The sequence below is a fragment of the Esox lucius genome, chromosome 17 (genome assembly GCF_011004845.1).
Source record: "Esox lucius isolate fEsoLuc1 chromosome 17, fEsoLuc1.pri, whole genome shotgun sequence".
In the NCBI taxonomy this organism is placed as follows: domain Eukaryota; kingdom Metazoa; phylum Chordata; class Actinopteri; order Esociformes; family Esocidae; genus Esox; species Esox lucius.
The window spans coordinates 22,429,895-22,448,660 of NC_047585.1; the positions used below are offsets into that span (position 1 = coordinate 22,429,895).

Sequence of the window (18,766 nt, forward strand, 5' to 3'; positions counted from 1 at the left end):
TACCTTTGAGACCAATATGGTTTTTAATGGTAAAGGAGACCCATTCAAAGAACGTTATTACTTGTTATTAAGTTATTATTCCAATGTATACATGGCACGGAATTAGCCTTATTAAGTGTAAAATGCAACTTCATGAGGACAGAAAAGGCACAGCATAAAAATAATTATCTAGCAAACCATCTGAGTAAACTAGCAACAAAACGAATAAACAGAATTGTATTTCCAAAGAATGAGTAGCCAAACAAAAATGCACTCACCAAGGCAACGTCACTTGGGAGGGGCAAACGCGGGTTGTTACGTCGTCACTGCTGCTAGAAAGTCTCTTCAGTCTTTTATGTAGTGATAGTGTAGTTGGGTTTCAGTGGAACTCACCCCGGCAGAGCATGTGAATAAGGTTAGAGCGAAATTGTTGGATTATTCCATTTTATTACTGCCTGTATAATGTTTTATTCAACTTCATGGACAAGCTGGATAAGCATGATTTCGCTTATCTTTATAACAGAAGGAACTGGTGAGTTTATGTTAACCATGTTGGTAACAACATTAGTAGGAGTGGTTGTCATTAGTTTACAGTTGTCATTACAACTTTTGCCTGCTAGATAGATAACGTATATGAAATTGCTGCCAGAATTATTTTTGCTAAATACTTGGACTGGCTAGATATGTAAATAACTGTCACTGTGTGTGAAGTTAACATTCAACTCTTATCATTTCCACACACAGCTCAATGTTTGAAACCTACAGGGAAAGAAAATGTTGTCCTAACGAATGATGCACTTCTGCAAAACGATTACCCCGAAGGCTCAGAAGTCACTTTTCAATGTTCCAATGGCTACGTAATAGAGCAAGGATCAGAACGTATTACCTGCACAAATAGAAATTGGAGCGTTCTGGAATTAACCTGCAAAAGTATGCGGCCAAACGACGTTACTACCTTTATCTCTGAAATGTAATTGTTTGTGCTTAAAAGTTTGTTGCCGGCATTAGCTCACTGATTATTCATTTCAGAGAAAGACTGTGGTTACCCCGCGGAGATCCCACATTTGAAATATGATTACAAAGCAGGAGGGACACTTTTTGGTGCGTCAATCAGAGTATTTTGTGATAAAGGGTAAGTGTTCTTCAACATTGAATTTCTCTGAATATGAGATGATTGACCAAATATTCAATGCCCAAACCATCATCACCTCTACCATCTCACATGCTCTCTTTCCCTGTTTAGCTATTACCTGCAGGGCCCAAGTTACAGGCAGTGTTTTGCCACAGGTTGGAGTGGAAAACCAAAATGTGAAGGTAAATCTCCCATATTTGACATTGTCACACAATGGATATTTAAGCATGGAACTCATTTTAATAAGACACAAATAATGAATCCATTATGTATGCCTCCTCCTCAGTGGTAATTTGTGAAGTCCCCAATAATATCAGCAATGGCATAATCTCAAGGAAGCCTGACAAAGAGTTTCCAGAGTATGGTGATGTCATACAGTACTCATGTAATCAAGGATACACCCTTGTTGGAAACAAATCGAGTGAGTGCAACGAAGATGGTGAATACACATCTACTCCTGAATGTAAAGGTATGAATTCCATAAAGGTTTGATAAATCATCTGTCATACATGATATACTTTAGGGAATACATCATAATAAGTTAAAGGTAATTGAGTGTAGCTCCATATTCATCCTGCAGCCCCTGATATTGTAATGTAAATTAATGAACTGGCTTTTGAATATTTTTGTAATTTGCTCAGTTTCTGGATTAAAACAATACTGTTTAATTTACATTGGTCAGGAGGTGCATGATCATTCTACATAAGAGCATTCTACATAACTTATTAATAACTTATTACAAATTAATTGATTATAAAAATAATATCAAACTGTTTGAATATCCGAGGAAGCACAGTTGGATCAATAATTACCTGGTGCACAAGGGAGCTGTGAATGTCTAGTCTTCAGTCTAGGCTTTGCATATGAATATTGTCTTAAATTATGAGGACCAAAACAATGTCACCGCGAGTCAGTTTGGCCATCACTAACTCTGATAAATACTAATAAATCTATCACAGAACAAATAATTTTTAAGTATGAAGTATAGGGTATTCATGAGAAATAACTGGTTGTCTACTGACATTATCATTGGCTAAAATCCCTATCGGGAAGACATGTAATCAATTTGTTTGGGTAATTTATTGGATGCTGCGCAAGGTAATTTACGCTGTGGGTGTGCCTTTCTGAACTTGCAAAGTTTGTTTCTCTTCACTTAAATTGGCAGCATTGTAACCTAGTGGTAAAGAGCTTTGAACCAGTAAATGAAAGGTCGCTGGTTGTTGTAATCCTGAGCCAGCATGGTGAAAACCCCTGGTGTTTTAACCCTGAGGAAGACAGTTAACTCTAATTGCTCACAGGTCATTGCTGTAAAAATTTATTTGTTTTAAGCATACTTAAGTGATGAAAAAACAAAAACACTAACAAAGGATTAAAGAATTAACTGGCGGTTTTGGCATACATTATCATGATGTTATGAGTCAGCATATTTATCACATTATTTACAGTTTATTACATAATAAACACAAACATTATTAAATTATTAGAAGTTATTGCATTGTTGGCATTTTATTAGATTATCAGATGCTACAAATAGAAACTGCAAGCATCAGTCAGACCAGATAATGAGGAAATGGGTAAAATTATCAAAATCACATTGTAACATTTAATAGTGTTGTAGACTTGAAATGAAAGCAATGCATGAAGGAGTTTCATATGGAGGACAATGTTGCTCTGTTGATTTTGCACTTTTTAAAATAATTATTTTGTACTGTGCATTTCCTTTCCATAGATACCACTACTACTATATCATCATCAATAACAACATTAACAACAATGACTGTTCCCACCACAAAACAAGGTAGAATACTTCCAAGTAAATCTAGCCCAGTGTAATCAAGTATCATTATGCTATATATCTTTAAACCAGTCCTTTTTACACTGCTTTAAACCAGTTATATATATATATATATTTTTTTTTTCAATTAAATAGGTATATTTACTGGTTTGGAGGGACAAGAAGACACTTGGGAATCTGACATCAATGATGCTACTGGTGAGTTAACATTCAGTTAATTTAAGTGATTATTATAGATTTTTATCAAATTTCTCCAAACAAAACTGAGTCTTGATTTCAGGGAATGCAGCATTGGTGGGAGGTGTACTGGGCACTCTCATAGGTGAGAGCACCTTTATTATTATAGGATCTAACTAAACTGGATTCTTTGTTGTATAGTATACTGTACTGGGGAAAACATTCTCTGAAATGTCCACCACATTACATACATTTATGCTACGAAAGTAGGCCAGTCAAACTCCTGATTTTCCAGTTTCGACATGTTTATCCTGTTTGTTACATTTCCCTTGACCTTGTGAAGAGAATACAGTTGACTCATTGTTGACTCCTTATCTTTTGCAGTTACACTCGTAGTCCTGATCATATTATATCGTTTTTCTAAGAAGAAAGGGTGAGCACCTACTTTTGACACACAATTTGTAACTCAGCAAAATCTTTTAAATGACTGCATGTTTTATATTTTTGTTCAGTCTTTCTACAGTACACATGATTTGCATGATCCAATATACATCGGAATACTTCAGCTAGCTACTGTACATCAATGGTTGCATTTGCCTGTTTGGGATATAACACTGTATTTAAAATTCTTCGTGCTGGGTCAAGGAAATCAGGATATCAATTGCTCAAAGGCACTCTTCTGTAGAGTTTTTAGTTGTGTAAAAATAAATTAGTCTGTTGTTTAAAAGTGAGGTGAGCTAGGCCAACCATACAACGTGCTGAGCTGGCAATCTACTAACTGCTTAACACACAAAAACACTTATAACCAGACACTACTAAAAAAAATCGATTGGCATGAGTCAATTTCTTTACTATACTGTTATTTATATGGAAATATTAAAATCCTGATATTTTTTCTTTCTTTTTAAATGCTGCATAGCTCATACCAGACTGGAGAAGACCACAGGAGAAAAGAGGAGTTATTATAATTTTTAAGTGAATAAGTAAATTAATTGAAGTTCTTTCCAAGGTAACTACCATTAATGTACAGTATACAGGGCTCTAGGAAACTATTTAGACCCCTTCAATTCCTCCACATTCTGTTGCACATTTTGGGTACCGCTGTGCACCCCTGGATTTTGGCAGTTTCTACCATTCTTCCCTATAGATCCTCTCAAGTTCACTGTCAGATTGGTTGTGTTGAAGTCCTGGCTTTGGCTGGATTATTAGACTTTTTCCAAAGCAAATCAATCTTTTGTGGTTGTCCATCGGTTGTGTTCTTTCGGGGTGTTGTTGTTTTCCTTGCCATATGCCTTTCAGGGTACTAAGTCGATTTGGTCTCATCAGACCAGAGAGTCTTTTTCCTATAAATTATGAATTCAGTTTAACAGAACAACATTCTGAGAAATTTAAGGGGCTTTCCAAAAGCACTGTATTATTACAATATAACCAATCTAAAAAAGGCACTTTTTTAACCAAAATATCACTAATATAAGAAAAAATACAGTTGGTGGTCATCTTACATTTTTTAGAGATGTAAATTAAACTACTGTTTGTAACTGCTTCATGTAGTCAATGTTTTGTCTAAAATATGTAATTCCTTTCCAGTGCTAGGACTGCCCCGATTTGCTAGTGTTGACCTGTGTCCTTGAAAGGGCCAAGAAGATTCTTTGTGGTTGGTCAAAGCCTCTCCATTTAAACTGTAGCAGTACTGATAATTTATATTTACACTATAAAGTTGTACATCATTTTGGAATGTGACCTTGTTTAACCTAATGTTTAAAGAAAAGTATTTGGATGGTGACGAACAGATATACACATATATGTACAGTATTATATATAGTATTAATGTAAAAAACTGGACTATGCCTAATAAAATGCTTTTCTGTACTATGTTTTTAAAATAAATCACTAGCCATTGCTGAATACTATGTCTGTAGAAAGTCTACACCCCTTTTTTCAAATATTCTCATGTCAGTGCCACAGTTTTGTGTGTATAATTTAGTTTTTTAAAAAAGATTTTCTGTTATTGACAGCTTCTCCACAATGTTAAGAGGATTTTTCTGAAATTATTATAAAAAATGTATGTTACAAAAACAAACTTTAAGGCCCCCCTAATCCATATAGGAGCAATACAAAATTAGCTTAGGTGTAACCAATCTCCAAGTTGATTGGTTGGCCTCCACCTGTGTTAAAGTGATTCAAGTGATTTCAGGAAAAACCCAGCAGTTTCTGTAGGTTTCCTCTGTTTGCACTCCACCACGAGCAACGTAGAGCTTTCAAAGGAACCAATTGATGATGTGGAAAGGGACAGATCAGGTGATGAATGTACAAATATTTCAAAGGCATTGAGTATCCCTTGGATACCAGTTAGCAGGGGTTAAATTGGGCAGGAGCCAACACAGCTCCTGCACATGTCACAATGACACCTAAAGGGAGCAGAGCTCCCGACTTCCACTGGCCAGCAGTAACATTTTAGATACAGCTGGAAAGCAGGGCTCTCCCACTTCCCAAATCTCAATTTAACCCCTACCAGTCAAGAATGTTATTACAGAAAGTGTGTGGCACCACCTAGTCTGACTAAATCAGGCTGTCCATCCAAACTGAACGACTGAGCAGTTAAGGCACTGATCTGCGAGCAGGCCTACAAACCTGTCTCTTTGGCAATATTCACAGTTTTATAACAAAACCGGCCATACAAGCACCTAGTAGATCGAAAAATATAACTGCCTTCATTATTATTATTATTATTATTAAACCTTTATTTCAACAAGGAACACAGACTGAGACCAAGGTCTCTCACTGCTGGGCCCTGCGTATAGTTAGGTCCGGACTACTGAGCCCTGTATAACAACACATAAAATAACACAATCAAAAATGGAAATCTGAAATACACATATTAAAAATAAAAATGAATGATAAAAAGTTGTTGATCAGACATTTAAATTGTCTTATAGACGCCAAAAAGAAAATTATATCTCAAAAGTAAAATTCTCTACCTACAATTGTGAGGGAAGCCACAGAGAAGATAACAATCACTTCACATTTACATTTTAGTCTCTCTACATTTTAGTCACGCTTTTCCAGAGCAACTCACAGTACTTTGAAGGACCTACAGTTAGGTCTGGAAATAATTGGACACTGACACAAGTTTTGTTATTTTGGCTGTTCATTAAAATATTTTCAAGTTACAGCTGCAGTAAAGGCCTGGCAAAGCATCACAAAAGAGGAAACCCAATGTTTGGTCATATCCATGCGTTCCAGACTTCAAACAGTCATTGCCTGCAAAGGATTCTAAACAAAGTATTAAAAATGAACATTCTATTCATGATTGTGTTAATTTGTCCAAATACATTTGAGCACAATTACATTTGAGCCCAACAAAAATATCCAATTACAATATTTTTGTTCAACCCCTTGAATTAAAGCAGGAAGTCTGCACTACAATTGCATCTCGGTTATTTCATTTGAAATCCAATGTGGTGGCATACAGAGCCAAATTTATGAAAATTGTATCAGTGTCCAAATATTTCCAGACCTAACTGTATGTTCACATATTCAGTTTAGGTTCAATTATTAAAATGTACAGACAAAACAAGACTTAAAACAGACAACACAAAATGATCACAGATAGCACAAAACAAGTAAAATATAAAATATTACAAGATGTATATAAATTAATACAGCAGCAGATTGTTACAATTTGCACAGAGGTTATTCCCCTGATGGCAAAAGATTACAAGCAGCCTTGTGATGACTCTACCACCCCAGTATCTCAATCCTTGCGCTCCCAGCGCTTAGATAAACTCTTCAGTCCTTATGTGAGATAATCCCTCCATCGATGTCTTACCTGGCAGCCATTCATCCTTGAATGGCTGTTCCCAAAACTGTTTTATCTCCAGTGGGACTCCAAATGTCTTTAAGTAACTTCAAACAAGTCAGAATCAAGTCTCAAGTCACTGCATGCAAGTCAGAGTGAAGTCTCAAGTATTCTAGGCACAGATCCAAGTTACATCTCAAGTCTTTTAAGCCCTATAGGCTAAAGTTATAATCTATTAGTCCAAAGCAAGTCCTTCTATCTTAAGTTGCAGTTTTTGTGGATGACTATTATTTTATGGAGATCAGCTGTATCAGCAGTTGACTCTAGCACACTAATACAGAATTGCAACATAAAATGTATTATAGCAAACATGCATTGAATGTTTAATTGAAGTATGTTCATGGTAAGGCTGGAGCCGGCCTATTCTATCTACTATACTATCTGCCATTAGCCAAATTGACTATTTTACCTAGGTTAACCATGAACTAACAGCTCTTTGTGTTCTGTATGGAGTGTATATGCTTATACAGTGGGGAGAGACATTATTTGATACACTGCCGATTTTGCAGGTTTTCCCACTTACAAAGCATGTAGAAGTCTGTAATTTGTATCATAGGTAGTCTTCAACTGTGAGTGACGGAATCTAAAACAAAAATCCAGAAAATCACATTGTATGATTTTTAAGTAAATACTGTGCTGGTTGGTAGGTGATAAAAATACTTCTGTCATGCATGTGATTTTCTGGATTTAAAAAAAAAAGGAAAACCTGCAAAATCGGCAAATACTTCTTCTCCCCACTGTACATGATTATAAAAGTAATCAAAAAGTTTGCCCAAAGGAAGCACCACTTCAAGTGAGCCCTCATCCTTGGTGAGTGAATATAGATGGTGATGGGTGTCAGTGTGTCCATGCTTATCTATTAAGATTGTTATCATAGAATGGATCTGTATCCCTAAAAAGTTTTGTGGCCTTCAGTGGTGTTGAGCTCTTACCCAGCAAGCAACAGGCCAGTGGCCCACCGGCAGCCCACTAGCTTTCTGCCGATGCGGCCGCCGAGCATTTCTGCAAAGCGTCCGGCCAGCTTTCATGACAATGCCTTCCAACAATACCCTGATCAGCGGCTCACCAGCGGCCCGACGACAGCTAGCCGCTTTTATGCACTAAACACAGTGGGATGCCTCACGCCCCAATATTAGGTTTAATTTATAATAATTTTGGTCACATCACAAATGACAATGAACTGAATAAAATCAAAACAATTTATTTCAAATAGTGCATTATACAGCAAGCATACAAAATAAACATACATTTAAAAAAAATCTAATAGTGCAAGAAAACATGTCCAGCAACATATCGTAAAATTACAGAATCTGAATGTGAAAATTACTAAATAAATTCAAAGTATTTTATTTGACAAATGCACCGAATAACATAGTGTCATTCTGAAAAATTCAATTCTTATGCCATGCCACACAACATGCAGTAAGAATAAAGAAATATATAAAGCAAAAATATAACAAAAATATACATAACAAATTAAACTAGAAGCAATTTTGAAGAGTGTAGAATGTGCATCGCCTGAGAAAATATAATCAAAAGTATTCTATAATGATAGTACTGTCAGGTCCTGGCTGGGGTCCTTTAGGCATTCTATGCACCTGGGGACCACAGTCAGGGCACGACCACAGAGGTGCCTCATGGCATCTCTGTGCTCCCTTTTTGAGTGTCCCTAATTGGAGGCAGCTGACTTTCGTATACAGCTGTATACTCCACAAAATAAAATGCAAAGTGTACGCTACATTTCTATAAAAATCCAGAAAAGTGATCACTAGAAACATATGGCCTACTTTAGCTTAGATCTAGGTATTCTAACGAAGAGATTGGTACAGAGTTTATGTTTCTTTGGCAATCACAGTCTGCGCGACAGGAAAAGGTAAAATGTCACCAAGTGGCCACCGGATGACTGAGCACGTAGGCTACATTTCTATAACTATGCAGAACAGTAATCACTATAATCTTACGGCTGACTTTAGCCAATATCTAGGCATTCTAACAAAGAGACTATTACAGCGTTTGTGTTCTTATGGCCATTACAGTCCGCCTGGTAGATTTGGACCAAACCGGTCACCATTACGCATTGGATAATCCAAGTCTTCCTTTGTTTAGTTTTCGATTCCACAACACCCAGATCACAAATGGTGCTACTACTATGCTTATTAAGGATGGAAACATGACCTCTACAACATAGGAATGATGGGATGTCATAGGGGTCAATCCCATAGTGACAGTAAACAACATGGTGCATGCCACAGATCGATAACGTTGATTACCAACGTAGTTTTCGTTCTGTTTATGCAAGATAGCTCTTTGTTTTCATCTGAAACGTTTTAGAACATATTTGAACGTAATCAAGAAGCAGAGGAAGGTTATTCTGTCCAGAAACACTTTCAAGATTAGAAGTACATCGCTATTTATGATCTATAGCACCGTATTACGTCGTTTGTATTATAAAAATGATATAAAAAAAATTATGTCAACAATCTATGGGGATGTTCTTTGGTTTTTGGAAAAAAGTTTGGCATCTTATTTTTTTATAAGTAAAAACAAACCGTGCTACCGATCCTCTGCTCCCATCTGGTGGCCTTTTGGTGTCATTACACATCTCATATTCATAAAATTGTGGTCGTTTCAAGGTTGAAGAACCCAATATTTTTTGGGGAAACTATATTTTTTACATTGTATAATGAATGTATTCATTAGTTCTAACCTAAAGAAATGTAATATGATAATAAAGGCATGGAAATATCAGAAGATAACATAGAAACATTTTTTTTTTGCCTTTCCAACACATGAGTTTTCTAAATAGTGTCCCAGAAGTCTGTTTTTATGTGTTTTTATTGAAGCTGAGGGGGTTGGGATTATCAGGATAATACTTCATGATACCTGTTACAGAATGAATGTAGGACCTAAAATGTTCGAAATCCGGCCGAAATCATCTCAGACCCAGAAGTGTTAATATTTGTGGTAACATTGTAGTACAGGGAACATGTATTAGCTGCTAATATATAACTAATTCCTCCTTGTATAAGTACCCAATACAGGTTTTATTAAGTACTAGTATTGATTTACTAAGATGTTGCATGTTTTTAAGATTTGTGCCGTGTATTATGATTTGCTGTGTTGTGAATTTCTGCTACTATCCCTTTTAAAATTGCCCCCAGTGACTTGCCACCCAATCAGTACCGTATTGGCCAATGGACCTGTAGGAACAGGCCAGGGGTGGGACTTATGGTTTTTAACAGGAATCAGGAAAAGACGAAGAGAGAGGGGGAAAGACGAACAACCAGACGGAGCGATCGACCGGCGCAGAGAGGTTGGCTTCTGACACAGGCAGTTGGTGTGGATCCCCAGAGTGCCGCAGCACCAGCGAGTACAAGGCAAACTTCTCCATGCACTGGGCCCGTAGATTAATCTACGAGCCATATGTTGTGTTGGGGGTGGAGCGTACTTGGGTTTACGGTGCTAGCTGCTGAGTTTGGATCCTGCCATACTTTCCTCTTGTTTTACATGTCCAACTTTAGCTTTATTTTAGCTAATTGTTTTTGTAAAGTACTTTTGGCCTCTGCCTCCTTTGGGTCACTGTTTACACTGCTCCCCCCAAATGATAAAGAACCTTAATATTTAGCAAACTTGAGTTCCTAGGGCTCTTAGTCTTATCTAGGTGATGTTGTCCGGCAACATAGTCGTCAATAGTCTTTCTCTTTACTTGAATAAATGCCAAACGCTCCAGCATGGGTAACGAAAGGCAAACAATCTGAAGTGCAGTGGGTGAACAACAGAATATAAACACAACTAAACAGAGTTTGGAAACAGGTGCGTCCTCGGCACGTGCTGCTGCCATCACTCTCCTGCCGGTGGTAAGTACACCAGTGAGGTGGAGCGCCAGAGAGGAAGGGGAGTCGCTGTGCCATGCAGAGCAGACGTTACACCAATATTACCTAGGTGACTTTCAACTGTAATCACTTGAGCTGTCAGACTCAAAACCAAACCAGAACAAGGTGGGAAGGCAGTTTTTTTACATAGTTTTAGCTATTATATATTTACTGTCCAAGGCCCGAGTCCTATGACTACAAGTCCAAGTTGCATCTCAAGTCTTTTGAACAGATCATAAGTCAAATGACAACAAGTCACTTTTTCTGGTGACATAAGTGCAAATTGAGTCAAAGTCTGTGACTTGAGACACCAACTCTGACTCTAAAACACCAGTATCTCAATACTTGCGCTCCCAGCGCTTGGATAAATTTGTCAGTCCTTTAGTGAGATAATTTTTGCCAAACAGGCAAGCTTAAAGATGGGCCAGTAATTATCCACTTCACTATGATCACCACCCCTGGTGGAGTGGTAAAACAAAAGCTGTTTTCCAAGCCCTGGGAATCTTTCCTATGACTAGTGTTTGATTGAAGATGTGAGTCACTGTACTAGCAATGACAGGAGTGGCACACTTCAGTAAATATGGGTCCAGATTGTCAGTGCCTACTGATTTCTTAGCATCTGTTGCAGATAATGCAGATAAGCCTTCACTTTCTGTGGATTTTTGGATATTAAAAACCGGGTTATTGTTTTCCTCTTCCCCAGAGGGCCGAGGGGCTGAGGAAATACTGGTCAGGTTTATATTGGCTTTTTTTATATTGGATTTTTTCATTCACCAGCAGAGAGAAAGTGCTTATTAAAGGCATAAAATTTCAGTTTGGTCGCTAACCATCCCAGCCACTGATGATCCCAGCCACTGATGATCCCAGCCACTGATGATCCCAGCCACTGACGATCCCAGCCACTGACGATCCCAGCCACTGACGATCCCAGCCACTGACGATCCCAGCCACTGACGATCCCAGTCACTGACGATCCCAGCCACTGACGATCCCAGCCACTGACGATCCCAGCCACTGACGATCCCAGCCACTGACGATCCCAGCCACTGACGATCCCAGCCACTGAAGATCCCAGCCACTGACGATCCCAGCCACTGACGATCCCAGCATCGGATACAATTAGCTTCGGTAGGGTTGTCGAAGAGTTTCCTGTTTAAGTGAGTGTTTATCCAGAATTCAGAGGGATCACCGGCAGACTCCATTGTAGCATTAAGAAAATATATCGATTTTGCCTTTTTTTATACCTCCAATCCATTTATTTCACAGTTGCCTAAAAAGCAGACAATCGGTTGTTTCATCAGTTTTCTTTGCCAAGGCCCATGCTAGATTTTTTTGTATTTGACACTGAAATATATTTTTCTGATATTTATTAAATTCTGTTCAGTGCCTTTACTAGGGAGCAGGTTCAGTGGTTGTGTGTGTGATCCAAGTCCACTGGTATGTGGGGACAAGATAAATTGAAGATACATTTCCTGGTATGGGTTAGGTTTAGGGTATAACATACAATTGAGTCACAGGATTGTTGGAACATGTGGCTATTGACAAATCTGCCTTAGGGTTAAGATGAATAGGGAACATAGATTTCTGGGTCAAGGTTAAGAATAGAATTGAAAGACTTGTGTGTGTGTCTCAGGTCAAGTATGTTTTTGCTGGACTGCGTAAGCGGAGCCGGCCAAGAAGATTGAATGTCTCTTACAGAGTGAGTGATTGACTGACTACCCCTAGTTATATAGCATGGTGGTTAGAGACGCGGACTGCCAAACAAGAGGTCCCGCGTTTGAATGTCGCCACAGTAGAAACAAATTATGCATTAGGATTTGTTCCGGATAAACAAAAATTTGGCTGGCTACATCCTTTAGTAGTTACGTTATATTAAGCCTAAACTAAAACTGTTTACAGTTATATTGAGACATTTTCTGGTGGATTTTTGATGTACGCATCCGTGCATGCTTTTTGGGGTAACATAGGCTAGATCACAACCCATTGGGCAGTAAAAGAGTAGGGGTTTCACGATTCTCTCGTCTTTTCACTTGACGAAAAAGTCAGTTATCGTCACCTACCTTGATGCAGTAGTTATTGTACCAATGTCATTCACAAATGAAAGAAAAATGAATGTTGTTGTGCAATGAAATTAAATTGCTTTGTTAATGTAAAGTTTATCTTCAGTCTCAGTAGCAATTGCTCAATTCTTATGATTATTCCAGTTAGTAAGTTAGATGACACTAGTAAGCCTATTACTGGCTAATAAACGGTTAAAACGCAAGTGCCAAAAGCCATACAGTTCATGTTTTGTGGTGGAGGTAAACTTAATGAGAAACGTAAATCAGTTTAACACAATGCTTAATGTCCTCAGTCGGAAAAGGGTGGCTTGCCCACTTCAGGTTGGTGGAGAGTACCTGCCTCAAGTGGAGGAGTTTAAGTATCTAGGGGTCCTGTTCACGAGTGAGGGAAGGATGGAACGGGAGATTGACAGACAGATCGGTGCAGCTTCTGCAGTAATGCGGTCAATGTATCGGTCTGTCGTGGTGAAGAAAGAGCTGAGCCGCAAGGCGAAGCTCTCGATTTACCGGTCAATCTACGTTCCTACTCTCACCTATGGTCATGAGCTTTGGGTCATGACCGAAAGGACAAGATCCCGGATACAGGTGGCCGAAATGAGCTTTCTCCGCAGGGTGGCTGGGCGATCCCTTAGAGATAGGGTGAGAAGCTCGGTCACCTGGGAGGAGCTCAGAGTAGAGCCGCTGCTCCTCCACATCGAGAGGGGTCAGCTGAGGTGGCTTGGGCATCTGTTTCGGATGCCTCCGGAACGCCTTCCTGGGAAGGTGTTCCGGTCCCGTCACACCGGGAGGAGACCCCGGGGAAGACTTAGGACACGCTGGAGGGACTATGTCTCCCGGCTGGCCTGGGAACGCCTCGGTGTCCCCCCGGAAGAGCTAGATGAAGTGTCTGGGGAGAGGGAAGTCTTGGCATCCCTGCTTAGACTGCTGCCCCCGTGACCCGGCCCCGGATAAGCGGAAGAAGATGATGATGACAATGCTTAATGGTGTCTAGCGAAATATTCAAACTTGGCATGATGTTAATGCGTGACAAAATTATCTAATGTCAAGACGCTATACCGACACTCAGGAAATAGCTCTGTGGTGTTGTGATTAAAGACAGCTTCTTACGTGGGAGGCCTAGGCGCGAAACCAGTGAGGGCAACAACATTCATTACCTCAAAGCCTAGTTCAGCAGGCCGGCTGAATTAGGCTTGCCTGGTTCTTCGAGAGAAATGTTTTCTGAAAACTAAGATTGTTTTTAATGTTTTTTTATACAGTTACAACTTTTAAAGTAAAGTAAAATGACATGGGTTATAAAGACGAGAGGAGTATGACGGACAGCTTGTAGTGTCTTGGGGGGTCGAACTGAACACTCATTGCACTAGGTATCAATAGTAAAATATTATTCATGTCAAAATTACACAGACAATAAGCACATCTGCTTTCTGTTTACACATAGTGAGTGTTTCTGCAACAACAATAAAAAAATTGCCCCTCTATAGTTTGCATCCCTGACCCTAATGTTTACTACCCAGTTTATTAATACAGAGATTGGGGGAATTAGTAAACTCCCATAAATAATACTGCTCCTCTGTTAATAGCAACCATTTTACTTACTATAACATATGCAACGGAACTGGCAAAAAGATCGATCAGGGTCCCAAATGAGATCCCAGGGTTCCCCTGCAGTTTGGAAGCATACTAGAAAGATAATCTACTGTACTCATGCTCTAGTTAGCCTACAGGCTAATGAACACAGCAGTGATTGTTGACCTTGTGATCATTTGGTGTTTCATTTTATTTTCAATCCATAACTCACCTCATCCTTAACTCACCTGTGTTTTGTTGACCACCCATGGTTAGCTCCTAGCATTTAATGGTTCCTCCTCCTGAATCTCTAGACCCTATGCGCTTTCCAACTAGAACCATCTGAATAGGGAGAATAAACAAGTAGTTAAGGAAAAAGACAGCAAGAAATATGGTACCTCCCTCTTATGTTGGAGGAGAGCCTGGCTTTCTATGGTGTACTGTATTATTTAGCCAATATTTAAACAGAGACACAGAGGATTTTTGGCAGCAGATTGCGGCCCGCTCACCCACAGATGAGGCCATACCAAGCACCATTCTACAAAACTGAAAGAGAAGGTGAGGGGGAGCGCTGAACACTATGAGGAAGAAGATAAGGTTGGCGATGTGACAGCCAGCACTGCTGTATCAACCAGGTTCTTACTCAATTCTGCCACACTAAACGTGCCCATTCTCTGTGGATGAGGTTCTTGATACCTTTTGTTGGAACCTGGAATGAAGAACGCATAATCAGTTTCTGACAGAAGATCAAATACAAGATTCATCTGGAGGGCTTGTGTACAGTGAGTGTACAAGTAGCTGCCCTGATCTGTATGCAACGACAGTCCACAGACAATTTCCATCTTAATACATATTTATGTTAGGCTACATTTTGTTCTGACATTTTCAATTTGTTGTTTTTCTTTAAGCATGTTTAATTTCCCCCTATTACATTTTCAATTTGTACTGACTTGTTAATTCATGCTTTCACACTCAGTGACCACTAAAAGGCACACTGACCTAGTATTTGGTAAAAAGTGAAAAATAATATAAAATATCAAAAGTTTTATGTTTTATTTCTAATCAATTTTCATGGATTACAGTTGGTCTGCTAAAGTACAGTAGGGAGAACAAGTATTTGATACACTGACCATTTTGCAGGTTTTCCTACTTACAAAGCATGAAGAGTACCTATGATAAAAATTACAGACTTCTACATGCTTTGTAAGTGGGAAAACCTGCAAAATCGGCAGTGTATCAAATACTTGTTCTCCCCACTGTATGTGAGTGTAACTAAACTTTTGTTTATCCTGTGGACTGTACTACAAAGCAGGATCATCCCGTTAGCTATGTAACTTGCCTAAATCTTATTAAATAGCATTTTATTTTAAATTAAATATGATTTGGGAGCATCTTAATTGACTCAACAATCAAACATATCCATCAAGTTGAACTAATGAACCAGTAACTCAATAGGGTTTATCAGTTAGCTGGAATTGATCCTGTTTTTAGTGCACCCCTCTGCTCTCTCTAGCCTCTGCGACCTGTCTAACTCAAGGAGCTGTATAGCCTTGTGAGAACGAGAATTTGTTAACAGCTGTGAAAGTTAGATTGGGGCCACCATTGGATTCCGTTATGGTAAACAATTGAAATGCATGAACAAAATGCTTTGACTGACATCCTTTCAGATGAGGTCCCCAAAATCTGTAAGGTGGAGCTTCTCTTGCCAATTAACATACTTACTTTGAATTTGAACCTGTTTCTATACTATCAAAATAAGCAATTTTCACAGTAGAAAAAAAAGCCTGATATCTCTATACAACCCTGTTTCCAAAAAAGTTGGGATGCTGTGTAAAATGAAAATAATACCAAAATGCAAAGATGTGCAAATCATTTAAATCCTATTTTCAATAGACACTGAAAATGTTTATTGTTCCGTGAAAAATATATGCCCATTTTGAATATGATGCCAGCAACACATTTCAAAAAAGCTACAAAAGGGGAAAGACCGAGCAAAGAGTGCAACAACGGAAAATTGCAAAGAGTTTGGGGATCTCAATCTACTGTACAAAATATCCTGAGAAATCCGGAGAAATCTCTATATGCAGGGGACAAGGCTGAAAACCAATATTGGATGGCCGTGATCTTCGGGCCCTCAGAAGACACTGTATTAATAACAAACATGATTCTGAAGTGGCCCTCCCGTGGGCTCACCACCCACAGGAGGGACCATAAGGGGCCGGTGCAAAGAGGATCGGGCAGCAGTCGAAGGCAGGGGCCTAGACAACCCGATCTCTGGACACGGAAACTGGCTCTAGGGATGTGGAATGTCACCTCGCTGGCGGGGAAGGAGCCTGAGTTAGTGCGTGAGGTTGAGAGGTTCCGATTAGAGGTAGTCGGGATCACCTCTACGCACGGCTTGGGCTCTGGAACCACACTCCTTGAGAGAGGATGGACTCTTCACCACTCTGGAGTTGCCCATGGTGAGAGGCGGCGGGCTGGTGTGGGTTTGCTCATAGCTCCCCAGCTCTGCCGCCATGTGTTGGAGTTTACCCCGGTGAACGAGAGGGTCGTTTCCCTGCGCCTACGGGTCGGGGATAGGTCTCTCACTGTTGTTTGTGCCTACGGGCCGAACGGCAGTGCAGAGTACCCGACCTTCTTGGAGTCTCTGGGAGGGGTGCTGGAAAGTGCTCCGACTGGGGACTCTATTGTTCTACTGGGGGACTTCAACGCCCACGTGGGCAACGACAGTGACACCTGGAGGGGCGTGATTGGGAGGAACGGCCCCCCTGATCTGAACCCGAGTGGTGTTCAGTTATTGGACTTCTGTGCTAGTCACAGTTTGTCCATAACGAACACCATGTTCAAGCATAAGGGTGTCCATCAGTGCACGTGGCACCAGGACACCCTAGGCCGCAGGTCGATGATTGACTTTGTTGTCGTCTCATCTGACCTGCGGCCGTATGTCTTGGACACTCGGGTGAAGAGAGGGGCGGAGCTGTCAACTGATCACCACCTGGTGGTGAGTTGGATCCGATGGCGGGGGAGGAAGCTGGACAGACTCGGCAGGCCCAAGCATACTGTAAGGGTCTGCTGGGAACGTCTGGCCGAGTCTCCTGTCAGAGAGATCTTTAACTCCCACCTCCGGCAGAGCTTCGACTGGATCCCGAGGGAGGTTGGAGATATTGAGTCCGAGTGGACCATGTTCTCCACCGCCATTGTCGAAGCGGCCACTCGGAGCTGTGGCCGTAAGGTCTCCGGTGCCTGTCGAGGCGGCAATCCCCGAACCCGGTGGTGGACACCGGAAGTAAGGGATGCCGTCAAGCTGAAGAAGGAGTCCTATCAGGCCTGGTTGGCTTGTGGGACTCCTGAGGCAGCTGACGGGTACCGACAGGCCAAGCGGGCTGCAGCCCGGGTGGTTGTGGAGGCAAAAACTCGGGCCTGGGAGGAGTTCGGTGAGGCCATGGAGAAGGACTATCGGCTGGCCTCGAAGAGATTCTGGCAAACCATCCGGCGCCTCAGGAGAGGGAAACAGTGCCCTACCAACGCTGTTTACAGTAGAGGTGGGCAGCTGTTGACCTCAACTGAGGATGTCGTTGGGCGGTGGAAGGAGCACTTCGAGGATCTCCTCAATCCCGCTGACATGTCTTCCATTGAGGAAGCAGAGGATGAGGGCTCAGAGGTGGACTCGTCCATCACCCGGGCTGAAGTCACAGAGGTGGTCAAGAAACTCCTCGGTGGCAAGGCACCGGGGGTGGATGAGATCCGCCCTGAGTACCTCAAGTCTCTGGATGTTGTGGGGCTGTCTTGGTTGACACGCCTGTGCAACATCGCGTGGCGGTCGGGGACAGTGCCTCTGGGATGGCAGACCGGGGTGGTGGTCCCTCTTTTTAAGAAGGGGGACCGGAGGGTGTGTTCCAACTATAGGGGGATCACACTTCTCAGCCTGCCCGGAAAAGTCTATGCCAGGGTTCTGGAGAGGAGAATACGGCCGATAGTAGAACCTCGGATTCAGGAGGAACAGTGTGGTTTTCGTCCGGGCCGTGGAACACTGGACCAGCTCTATACCCTCTACGGGGTGTTGGAGGGTTCATGGGAGTTTGCCCAACCAATCCACATGTGTTTTGTGGATTTGGAGAAGGCATTCGACTGTGTCCCTCGCGGCATCTTGTGGAGGGTGCTTGGGGAATATGGGGTCCTGGGTCCTTTGCTAAGGGCTGTCAGGTCCCTATACAACCGAAGCAGGAGCTTGGTCCGCATTGCCGGCAGTAAGTCAGACTTGTTCCCAGTGCATGTTGGACTCCGGCAGGGCTGCCCTTTGTCACCGGTTCTGTTTGTAATTTTTAT

General features: G+C 41.0%; 1 protein-coding gene across 8 annotated transcripts; it reads left to right on the forward strand.

The window, feature by feature from the left end:
• The first annotated feature begins 325 nt into the window (after positions 1-325).
• Positions 326-4,952, forward strand: im:7151449 (complement decay-accelerating factor). Of its 8 annotated transcripts, XM_010864275.4 has the most exons (11): positions 326-511; positions 724-909; positions 1,009-1,111; positions 1,223-1,293; positions 1,398-1,580; positions 2,841-2,909; positions 3,042-3,104; positions 3,187-3,228; positions 3,468-3,516; positions 4,003-4,092; positions 4,671-4,952. In XM_010864275.4, exons 1-10 carry the CDS (start codon positions 442-444, stop codon positions 4,049-4,051), a joined length of 885 nt encoding a protein of 294 aa, XP_010862577.2. In that variant the 5' UTR covers positions 326-441; the 3' UTR covers positions 4,052-4,092; positions 4,671-4,952. The 8 variants fall into 8 exon arrangements, 5 of the variants coding, with proteins under 5 accessions (XP_010862577.2, XP_010862578.2, XP_019910923.2 ...); XR_004574612.1 differs by lacking the exon at positions 3,468-3,516; XR_004574613.1 differs by lacking the exon at positions 3,187-3,228.
• Positions 4,953-18,766: the final 13,814 nt, after the last annotated feature.

What these genes read in the sequence shown, in the direction of transcription:
- im:7151449 (XM_010864275.4), top strand. Translation starts at nt 442, where the DNA reads ATGTTTTATTCAACTTCATGGACAAGCTGGATAAGCATGATTTCGCTT. An exon ending in TGACATCAATGATGCTACTG is followed by an intron (nt 3,105 to 3,186) that starts GTGAGTTAACAT and finishes TCTTGATTTCAG; the next exon opens with GGAATGCAGCATTGGTGGGA. An exon ending in CGTTTTTCTAAGAAGAAAGG is followed by an intron (nt 3,517 to 4,002) that starts GTGAGCACCTAC and finishes AATGCTGCATAG; the next exon opens with CTCATACCAGACTGGAGAAG.